A 12149-nucleotide genomic window follows, 5' to 3' on the forward strand; every position below is an offset into this window, starting at 1 on the left:
GCAACAGGCAAGCAAGCAATGATTAATTCTAAGCATTAAGCATGCACCAAGCAACAAGTAGTAAACTTGTAAGTCTCACGCACATGCTTTGACTCTGTATACCCTCATGGTCAGAATCCAGATCATTTGTTTTTTTCTGATTTTCCAACATTCCCTTGTCAACTGTCTGTGTAGTTGCATCTTCCATAACGACATCTTCAGTCATATGCTCATTTGAGTTGGGACGATTTAAAACAACTTTATCCTCAATTACCATATCACTGATCTCACATTTTCCCTCAAGAATTTTATCACTATTTTCCTTCATCAAATCATTTAAGAGTAAATTTTTGGTATATTCCGGGTCATAGTCATCAACCATTAACCTTTGACCTTCCTGGTCCCTTTGTTTGTAATTTGTCATGGTTGAGTGAATGTCATCTTCCTCATCACTGTGTAAGTAATCTGACTGGTACTCAACATATCCACTAAGGGTACCAGAAAGATCAGTCAAACCTCTTATTGCTGGAAGAAGTTACACTGTGCATAAACTAACCATGCGATCTACACTCAGATAAAATTATTTAAGGAACAACAAAAACATTTTGTTAAGGAGTAGATCCAGCCATTTTTACAAGGGGGGTTCCCAACAAAGGAGAAAGGGGGGTTCCAACTATATTTCTCCATTCAAATGTATTGATTGTCCAATAAAATGGTAGTTCCAATCCCCAGAACCACCCTGGATCCACCACTGTTGTTCCATGGATCTCCAATTGAGGTCAACAATTATTGTTTCTTATAAAAAATTATATTTAAGTTTTATGGGTTGTAGTTGAAGAACTATAAATACACTTCAAAAACTCAAAATATTAAAATCCTATACTTTTCTTACAAAACATTTAAAAAACATAAATCAGCAGTGTAGATAACAATTTGCACATTCATAAGCTTGTCATCACAAAATCAACATGCTTTTTCATGCTGTTGATCTTCATAAATACTTAAAACTATGAAAATCTTACTATAAAATATAGAATATAGCTGTAACCTCTATGAATAACATCTCAACATTTTTGTGTTTCCATTATGCCTAACTCACCTTCTTTTTTAAAATAAAAAAAAAGCAAAAATTTCAATTATCACTGACATTTTTAAGTGTTTGTCACCTTGTCAGGATTCTTATTTGATTTTTTAAAGCCTTGATATAAAGTTGTTATGAAATAGCATTTTTCAAAATTACTTTTTGACCTAAAGCAATACCAGGGATATTTGAGAAACTGGTTTTGAAAATGGCAGCTATGAACACACAAAGTCTATGGTTTAGATATGTGTTTAGAAAATTTTGAAGTGCCAATTTCAAATTCCATTAATATAAAAATATATTTTGTTAAATAGCCAGTACTTACGTGATCCTTTACTAAGGAAAGACAACTCTCTCATCCTAGTGGAAGCACGACTAGCAGATTCAGTAAGGTAAAGAGACTCTGGTTTCCATTTACGCTGTCTGCCATCCCATGCTTTGTCTATATCATCCAACTAACAAAATAGTCAAATCAAAGTGCTTGTAAGCAATAAAGGGTGAAGATTGCTTTAATTTTTAATTTAACATTTAAAGCATTAGTTGTAGTTGATTCAACTACAATCCTGGACAAAGGAAGATAACTCCAAATTTTAACAATGACTTTAACAATGACATAATTGATATTTCTGGAACAGATATTAGATATTAGATTCCTGTACCTTGCAAAAGGAATTCAATTTTCCTGAAAAGTATAACATCATTTTGTAACTTGAATATCTGAGCATATATTTCATTGATAAATTTCTGTAAGTGTTAATGGATAGAATATATAAATGGTATGATCATTGCACAATATTTTTTAAATCTCAAAAGTAGTGATAACCATTGGTAGATGTCAGTACCATAGGCAATCTTTACCCCAAAACAGATATATTTGCATTATTAACTTATAGTCATTGAAGATACCAATTCATTTCAGACATATACAAAATCAAATTTGGTCTAGACATGAATGAGTTAGTAGCATATAACACAATGAAGAAAAAGAATAAATCTTACAGGAAATAACAATGATCTGTAATAAATGCCAAACTTCTTAACGGCCAAAAAACATATCAACCAATAATCATTAAGATAGGAATAAAGGCATCTACTAAAGGAGCCTATACTTGAAACAGGCTCTGAGAAAATGTATGTAAACAGCACATAAGCTCTGCATTTAGACTTAAACAAATTCTACAAAATTGTAAAAATTAATCAGATCAAAAAGTTAAAATACTTAAAATCTGTGAAAGATTTCAATCTTTGGTGAAGAAGGGATTGCAGACTACAAATTAAAGAACAAAGTTTAACTGACAATTAGACAAAATGATCACTAACAATAGATTTTTTTACCAATAACATTTAGGATACAAATTTTACTGCACCAGATGGACATTTTGACAATATATGTCTCTTCATTGATGCTCCACTTATACTGGGAACTTACCTTGACCTTTAGTTCACTGTTATATATTGAGAAGTTACGGGCATTTTGATTTTTGGAGGGTCACGGCCCATATCGTTTAGTAATTTGGGGTCAAAAAGGGTGCAGAAAACAAACTATTTTCTAAATTTTTCTTGTAAGCTCTATTTATACTGGGAACTAACCTTGACCTCTGGTTCACTATCATACAATGAAGATGTATCATCAAACCAGTTATTGATCCAGTCAGCAAAACTATCAGATCTGTAGGGAACATCTAACCTCATGGCTAGCTCCTTCAAGGCTTCTTCCTGAGAGAACAAAATCTAAGTGTAAATAATTGTAACAAAAGTTCTCAAAAAGTGGTGGTCAAAAGGTGATGACCAAACAAAATTTTGCAAAGAAACAATTTTGTTATTTTGCAATATATTTAATGGTGAGGACCAGCAGATTTTATTCAAGGAATAAACAAGGAAATAAAAATTTTCGATAATTTTGTGCATGTAACATGCAAGTTTGTACTAAGATTTGCTCATTTACCATAACTCATTTTGTTTAGCATCAACTTTCTTTTTCTTTTTTATATTCCTTTCAACAAAAAAAATAAAAGCAGCTCACCTTAAAATTTTATGACACAAATCATTTCAATATTCTTTTTAAGGTTTTTTCTGGCTTTTATATGTACTATGTTTTCTGGTCTAAAACATGTAGCTTATATAAAGTTGTTGACCAAAAAAAAAATCCCTACCTACCTACCCAACCCAATGAGGTATGGGCAGGCATTGTCTGTAACATTAAACAAATACTTTTTATAGTGTGGCACCAATACTATACATCTGCCTCCTTGGTATCAAATTGTTTCGTCATTCCCATTGAGTTCATCAGTTCCAGTAATTCATCTTTATTCACCACCCCACACAATGCTGCTAACACTTCCTTAGCCTGCTCTCTTATGTCCTCCTATAAAACAAATTGTATATGGAAATATCGATCAATAAGTTAAATGAATCTGTTGAGAAATAGTTTTCAACCTCCCCACGATCACATCATAAGCATATTGTTCACCCTCCTTAAAATTTAAACAAAAGTGCACACACTGAAATTATTGAGTTGGTACTTACACAGAATGTGGAAAATGGTGGGAAAAAAAGGATTATCAAAATCATTTTTAGTTATCCTTTTTTCCTTGTTTTTTTCATTTATATAAATAATAAGCAATAAGATATTTCATTAACAAATTTTCAGATAAATGGCTTTTTCATTTTTAACTTTAATATAAGCATTATAAGCAATCTTTAGTTTTAAATTTTATCTAATTCTATAAATTATATTAAAAAAAAAGTTAACTGCTGAATCCTGAAGTTTTGTATAACAACATTCCCTCTAATGAATAAAAAGAGAGAAAAAAAAGAATGTGTCCATAGTACATGGATCATTTTCCATGTTCAGTGGACCGTGAAATTGGGATTAAAACTTTAATTTGGAATTAAAATCAGAAAGATCATATCATAGGGAACATGTGTACTATTAGTTTCAACATGTTCAAGTTGATGTGACTTCAACTTCATCAAAAACTACCTTGACCAAAAACTTTAACATGAAGCAGGAATGAACGAACGAACAGACAAACGGAGGATGAACGGACGTATGAACAGACAGACAAACGGACCCACAGACCAGAAAACATAATGCCCCTCTACTATCGTAGGTGGGGCATAAAAACATTACATTGAGATATATATATATTATATGCTATTTAATCTGTTTTCTATCGACTAAAACATTTATGCAATGTGGTGTTGTCCCAAACATTCATCACATATGGAAACTAACATGTGCTTTTACAAGAGTAAATGATAGGTAAAAAATTTAATCAATATGTTTTATCACAGTAACATATTCTTTTTATTTAGTTATATCAGTTAATATAAATGTAGATGGGAAAATCTTTTAATTTAGTTATATATTAGTTCATATAAATATAGATAGGAAAATCTATCTAAGATTTTTTTTTTTGTTAAAAGCTATTTCAAATGATATAAGCAAAATGATCTAGTGCCTAGCTTGGCCTTGGGATTACTGTAACAAACTTGCCAACTATCTCCTGATTGACTGGGATAATCCCCCATGAGAGGTATTGACTTGAATTTTTAAATTCTTTATCATTTAAACTGAACACCTTAAAACAGGCTCTGAGAAAACAGGTATTCAAATGGTTTTTTTAAAGGGACTATATTTGAGCATGCAAACACATATACTAATTCAGACAATAGACTAGTATGAGATTTAAAACAATATACAAGGAGCATTTGAATTAAAATCGTTGACAAGTATGTCACTACAATAAAGGACATTATTTAAATAGACAAACTGGTTGATCAGGTACAAAGTTATAAATACATTTTAAACCAGGAAGTAAATTTAATCTTAGGACTGGTTCATTTATTTTCCATGGGTAATTTAGTTTAATGTCAGTTTATTTTTATTCTAAATTACTTTTTGTCTGTTACAAAAACAACTAGAATTTGTGGAATATGAATAAAAACGGCAGAATTACTAATTAAAATATTGGAAAAGAGAAATAAAACTGGAAAAAATAAACTTTTCCAACTTGTTTCACCTTGAATTACATCAAATGGTATAGATTATCATGGTTACAATATACAAAGTCTGAAAGGTATTCAGTTGATAGCAAACAATTTGTATACCGTATAAAATGGCTCAGAACTTAATGGTTTGTCAATTCTGTGAAACTTCAAATGAACCAAAATATAAATGTGTAAATTGTGATTTAATTTTGTGTGAAGGATGTAAAATTAAAATTCATACAAAAATAAAGAAAACTGAAGTTCACCAGGTACTTGATCTAAAAGAATTCAGTAACATGGGAGCAAGTGAAACTATTCGTCACTTAGACCTGAAAGATATTCAATGTTCAATTCACAGTGCTGAACAATGCATTATTTACTGTGAGGATTGTAAGGTGTTGCTTTGTGCGGTTTGTCTTCTAGAATCCCACCAAACTCATACTCTATCAAAAATAGCTGAAGTGTATCATAAGAAAGTTAAAGAACTGCAGGAGTTGGATAGTAAAATTCATCAGGAATTGCCTTTTTATACTGACCTTGAAAAAGAACTGAAAAAGATGAAATCCGTTGAAAATGACCAGTACGATGAAATAAAACAAAGGATCTTGAAAAAGGAAAGCGAACTTAAAGAAAATATCACTAAACAAAGAGAGAATCTCATCACAGAGTTAGACAAACTGTGGAAGCCTAGAGAAGACAAAATTTCAAAACAGTTGACAGATACTGCAGAAAAATGTGACGCCCTTACAAGAAACAAAGCTCAAATTGAAGAGACCTTCCAATCCCACAATGCAACAGACATTTTTACAGCTTCTGGTAAACTGGACAAAGATTTACCTACAAGACCAGTGAATACAATATCTGAACAAAAAATACTGTTTTCAGAAACAAGAATTGTTGAAGATAATAAAGAAGTTTTTGGGTCAATATTAACCATTCCAGAGTGCAGAATTGCTGGAACATTTACATCAGATACAGAAGATAGCATCTACAAGATTCAAACTTTTGAAAATAATACTAATATTTTATCTGTAAACAAAACCACAACCATCAAATCCGTTGAACTTAAAGATTCAAATTGTATCGCTACAAGTATTGCAAAAGATAACAAAGTAAATATTATTGACATGACAAAAACACATGATAATAAATTACTTTTTACTATTGTTTCATCATCCGAAATCAAAAGCCTTACAACTTTTACACCAGACAGTAAGATAGAAAAATTTACTTCAATCTCACCACTAAATGCCATAGGAATTCATGCAACTAACAAAAATATTCTAATTGGATTTATGAACGCTGGACAAACTTTTCCACTACAATATGAAAGTAGAAGAGGAATACTTGTATATGACTATAACTGTAGACATATGAGAACATACGAGTTTGACACAAACAATCAAAGACTATTTACATTACCAGGTGCAATGACAACAAACATAAATGACGACATCTGTGTAATAGATCGAGAAAAAAGTGCATCCTGGGAAGGTAGGGTGGTTGTCCTTGGAAAGCATGGGAACCTAAAGTGGACTTACAATGGGCATCCAAGCATAAATTCCAAAACTAAATTTAGTTCTAGTGGCCTTATAACCACTTCAAAAGGTTTAATTTTAGTGTCAGACTATGCCAGCAACGTTGTTCACATGCTATCTATGGAAGGTTGTCTAGTCACTAGTCTGAATGAAAGTCATGGTATTGAGAGACCTTTATGTCTGAATATCAATCTATCTGGCCAGTTACAAATAGCATGTTCTGGTAAAGACACAACAAGTGGGCGGGGTAAAATTCTCACTGTAGATATGTCATGCTAAAACAATCATTTTGGTATGTGTGGCATTATGCCAGTTTTCTCACAAAAATTCTAAAATTTACAGCCTGTTATTTTCATTCAACTTTTCATCTGCAAATTGTTTCAATTACCAGGACATGCAGGAGTTCTATATTTCAGTTTTTTTCAATCACAAGGAGTTATATATTTGACCCTACACTTAAGCCATATCAACATTTATGAATTGCAATCCTTTTTCACAGTATTCCTCCTTCCAAAAAATGATAATTGAGGCAAGATAATAAATAGCAGAAAAATCCCATTTCATTTTGTTTTATTTTGAAAGCGACAGCTGCCAGATTATCATGATTCTGAATTTTGTCTTAAGCCCTTGAAAATTGAATTTTGGTTTCACCTGATAAAAGAACATTTCTAATTAAGGTCAACAGGCAGGAAACCTAAAGTTCATTTTATTTTTTGAGAAAAATCAAGCAAGGCACTCCATGCTCCTCTGATTTCTTTCTGCAATTACTTAAAACAGACAGATTTTTTTTTAAATCAACTATATACTTAGAAAAATGGATTTATGCTTTTAGTCAAATTCATATGATACATAGCTGCACACCAAAATGAAAGCAGTATGAATTATATATTAAAACTAAAAGCAATTATAAAGCCCTGCAAATAATTTCCTCTATTTGTATGTTTCAATGTACAGTATAACTTGTCTTAATCAAGCAAAATTGGAATTAAAGTGTTGGGATTAGGCAATGAACTGTTTAAACAGAATAAATATATCAAAAGTCACCTTACCTCTTTTAAAAGCACAGGTTTCACTGTACCTTATGTTAATACATTGATAGATATGGGAAGATGTGGTGTGAGTGCCAATGAGACAACTCTCCATCCATTCTACATTTACCTGAGAGTCTATGAGTCTTGGTAGTATCATAGCTAGAACATCCTGTCTGTCAACACCTATCACCTTCAGGGTTTGCAATGCATCCATTTTAAATGAATGGTTATCTCCACTTAGCGGCACAAACAATTTACTGATAATTCTGTCTAGGTAATGGTCCTGTATACCTATATCCCTGTAATAAAATAAATTAATATCCTCCTTTAAGTCATCTCCTATTACTACTAATAATTTTGTCTAGGTAATGGTCTTGGATACCTATATCCCTGTAATGAAATAAATAAATATTCTCCTTTTTAAGTTATCTCCTCCTATAGCTGTACAGACAATTTTGTCTAGTTATGGTCCTGGATACCTATATCTCTGATATGCAATAAATTAATATCCTATAAATTTGTCTCCACTATAAGATCTTTTCTTATTTTAACACTCCTGCTTACCCATCTTGTATGAAAAGTGTAAAACTAGTGAAACAGTAAATTCAAAAAGGTATCAAAAAGACTTCTACATATCCTCTCTAACAATCCACTTAAAAAACTTCCCCACTGCACATATTGCATTTGAACTCATCCTAGCCTGCATTCAATTACATAGATAATCTTGAATCAGATGTATTAAATTTGTGTAATTTTAATGATTTACAAATGATTACATATTGTATGAATTATGGTCCTGTATACCTATATCCCTGTAATAAAATAAATTAATATCCTCCTTTAAGTTATCTCCTATTACTACTAATAATTTTGTCTAGGTAATGGTCTTGGATACCTATATCCCTGTAATGAAATAAATAAATATTCTCCTTTAAGTTATCTCCTCCTATAGCTGTACAGACAATTTTGTCTAGTTATGGTCCTGGATACCTATATCTCTGATATGCAATAAATTAATATCCTGCTATAAATTTGTCTCCACTGTAAGATCTTTTCTTATTTTAACACTCCTGCTTACCCATCTTGTATGAAGTGTAAAACTAGTGAAACAGTTAATTCAAAAGGGTATCAAAAAGACTTATACATATCCTCTCTAACAGTCCACTTAAAAAACTTCTCCACTGCACATATTGCATTTGAACTCATCCTAGTCTGCATTCAATTACATAGAAAATCTTGAATCAGATGTATTAGATTTGTGTAATTTTAAGGATTTACAAATGATTACATATTGTATGAATTATGCAAAATGCATGCTTATGATATAAGCAACATGCACATGCTTAGAAGGTTTTGAAAGTCTTAACTTTACCCACACTTATATTGTATATTCAGAATGTGTACCCACAATTATATTGTATATTCATAATGTTTAACCACACTGATATTGTATATTTAGAATGTGTACCCACACTTATATTGTATATTCAGAATGTGTACCCACACTTATATTGTATATTCAGAATGTGTAACCACACTTATATTGTATATTCAGAATGAGTACTCACACTGATATTGTATATTTAGAATGTGTACCCACACTTATGTTGTATATTCAGAATGTGTACCCACACTTATATTGTATATTCAGAATGTGTACCCACACTTATATTGTATATTCAGAATGTGTACCCACACTGATATTGTATATTAAGAATGATTACCCACACTGATATTGTATATTTAGAATGTGTTACCACACTTATATTGTATATTCAGAATGTTTACTTACATTATTTCATTATAATTATATGATTAATTTGATTCAAATATTTTATTGAGGATTTTTAACAAAGGATCAGTGAATAAATTTTCTAATTATGTTTGTCACACCCAAAAACATTTTTTCATGCTATCTTATATCTGAAGTACCCTGTTCTGAGTTTATCTCAACTATATATAATTACAAATCAATAGGGTTGTACTTTTCAAAAATATTGGAGCAATTTATAAATTTTAAATTAAATTTATCCAGAACTTTTTTTCCTGTTGGTGTATAACATAAGTACAATATTGACATATCAATATCAACATTATCTGGGCCTTAAATCGAAATTGCCAGGTTCACCTCTTTAATTGTTTTGGCACATTTATTGCATCAGGTGGTTGTAGCTTTATTTTACCCCAATAAAATTTTGCCTCAAACTATGATTGAAGTTTTTGTTGTTATTATAATTTTACATCAATTTATCAAACTGCATCAATAGATAAAAACCCTCAAGAGGATGGACTTGAAACAAGTTAAGCACAAATACATATATTTGGCAAATTATAACCTAGTCCAGGTCAAGTATAGATCCCCCACTTCTCATTTCGTCAATAATAACTTGTCTGTTTATGAATATTACCAAACATGATTAAAATATGTGCTATAATTGCCAATGAGACAAAAAAAAACATAACCTATAAACCCATACATTGCTTCTACTATCACCACAAGTTTATTCCATCAGAAATAAAACCTAGGAGAATTTTGTTAATTATACATGTTATACACTTGTGTGAAGTAACTCAAAATTAAAAGAGTATACTACTGGGAAAGTTTCAAGGTCACAAAACTATATGTATAGAAAATATGTAATCACAGACTTCACTTATGGTAAGTCACTGCACAACAGCCTTCAACAATGAGCAAAACCAGATTCAATAGTACACAAACCTATGTATAGAAATGATGTCATCACAGATCTTTTTATGGAGATCCTCGTCTTCTGTATCCAACATTCTGATTAGATTCTGAAAGATGGAATCAAACGAGGCTGTGCCATGTAGATCAGGGAATAAATCATCCATCAGTTGGCGAATTACATCCATATCTACAGTAGGTAACATACATTTCCTGTGACCTGACTTACTGTCATCCTGTAATATATAATATACATATTGATAGTTATTGGAACTGGAGATTCTCAAAATCCATTAGGAAACAGGAGTTTCTTCGGCAGATTTTTTAAAAGATAGAATAATTTCAGAGCGAAATTCAGGCATTAGATAAAATGGAACAAACTGATGCAAAAGACCAATTCAGAAACATAACTTCCTTCACTCAGATTCTTTCTTTTTAATTGTTGCTTTTTCTCTGATATCAGACATGAATTATATGCCAAAGCCTGTCATTTAAATGTCGATTTTGAGTATTTATGGGATATTGAAAATCTTCGTTATCTTATGTGTAATAAGAATATGGTTCCTCTTTTAGCTAGTTCCCTTTATCATATGTTTTATCGACACAAATATGCCATCTAGAAATTATATATGTTTTTTTTTTTTTATTTACGAAATACTTTTTAAATGTAACAAAGCTGTCCCTTTATGTATGTATTAGGTGTTTGTTTTAATGATAGTGTCTCATAAGTCGTTTTCGACTGGCATCCTTTTACTTAAATGTTAGGTTCTTATGACTTTATGTGTGTATATATATATATATATGGATATTGTAATGGATGGAGACACTTTAATAAAATAAATATTATCTTATCTTATCTATCATATTATAAGCCTGATAACCTTGATATTTTTCTTTTGCTGATGGTCAACATTATGGTTATCCTTTGTCGAAATCTCCGTACTGCTTTGATTCTTCTATGTATCTTTTAATGCAATGCTTACATCATTCTATGGAATTAAGTAAACTATTTAAATAAAAATTCCGTTGCAAAAATAAAACATCTTTTACAGGACCAGTATGTGCCGGGGTTGTTGGAACCAAAATGCCGTGATTCTGTTTATTTGGAGATACCATGAATACTGCCTTTAGAATGGAATCACACGGAGAAGGTATACAAATATTAAAAGTCAATCATTGATAATCCTCGTGAAATTCAACACCATTTCACTTGCTATTTTGTGCCAGTCCTGATTTTTGTTGTTGAGTTAAAACATTTTACCTAGTAGAGATACTCTCATGGCAATATTTTCGTTATCAAAAGATGAGAAATGCTCCTACAAAGGTTTCAAAATTCATGACTTCGGGTAGTTATTCTAACGTTCACTTATTAGGAATTGCCATAAATTAACAAGCTATCAATGAGTAAAATTACAAAAATTCTGAACTCTAGAAAAAATCAAAAGGAAAAGTCCATAACCAATTAAGAGTGCATTTCTTTCTAACCAAAATTTTGTAAAAGAGGGACGAAAGATACCAAAGGGACAGTCAAACTCATAAATCTAAAACAAACTGACAACGCCATGGCTAAAAATGAAAAAGACAAACAGAAAAACAATAGTACACATGACACAACATAGAAAACTAAAGAATAAACAACACGAACCCCACCAAAAACTAGGGGTGATCTCAGGTGCTCCGGAAGGGTAAGCAGATCCTGCTCCACATGCGGCACCCGTCGTGTTGCTTATGTGATTACAAATCCGGTAAATAGTCTAATTCGGTAGGTCAAATTCATGAAAGGGAAGGGGATTGTAGTTACGACGTGAGGAACATATCCGATATCATTTGTGAAATGGTTA

The 12149-nt window shown here is 31.3% G+C and overlaps 2 protein-coding genes across 2 annotated transcripts in view; one reads left to right on the top strand and one right to left on the bottom strand.

Annotated features, from left to right (window-relative positions):
• LOC139503749 (uncharacterized) overlaps positions 1-10443 on the bottom strand; it is a 42055-nt gene extending 31612 nt beyond the window's left edge. Inside the window, exons 1-5 of the mRNA XM_071293601.1 lie at positions 10342-10443; positions 7750-7921; positions 3300-3425; positions 2651-2776; positions 1386-1515 (exon numbers count right to left, since the gene is read on the bottom strand). Of these exons, the coding sequence (XP_071149702.1) occupies positions 1386-1515; positions 2651-2776; positions 3300-3425; positions 7750-7921; positions 10342-10406 (619 nt within the window). The 5' untranslated portion in view covers positions 10407-10443. The remainder of the gene's footprint in view (positions 1-1385; positions 1516-2650; positions 2777-3299; positions 3426-7749; positions 7922-10341) is intronic.
• On the top strand, positions 5115-6870 carry LOC139503285 (uncharacterized). The gene has a single exon (XM_071293046.1). It carries the CDS (start codon positions 5182-5184, stop codon positions 6868-6870), a length of 1689 nt encoding a protein of 562 aa, XP_071149147.1. The 5' UTR covers positions 5115-5181.
• Positions 10444-12149: the final 1706 nt, after the last annotated feature.

This window comes from Mytilus edulis, chromosome 14 (assembly GCF_963676685.1).
Source record: "Mytilus edulis chromosome 14, xbMytEdul2.2, whole genome shotgun sequence".
Taxonomy (NCBI): domain Eukaryota; kingdom Metazoa; phylum Mollusca; class Bivalvia; order Mytilida; family Mytilidae; genus Mytilus; species Mytilus edulis.

Bases quoted from the DNA above. Each gene is read 5' to 3' on its own strand.
- LOC139503285 (XM_071293046.1), top strand. From the start codon at position 5,182: ATGGCTCAGAACTTAATGGTTTGTCAATTCTGTGAAACTTCAAATGAA.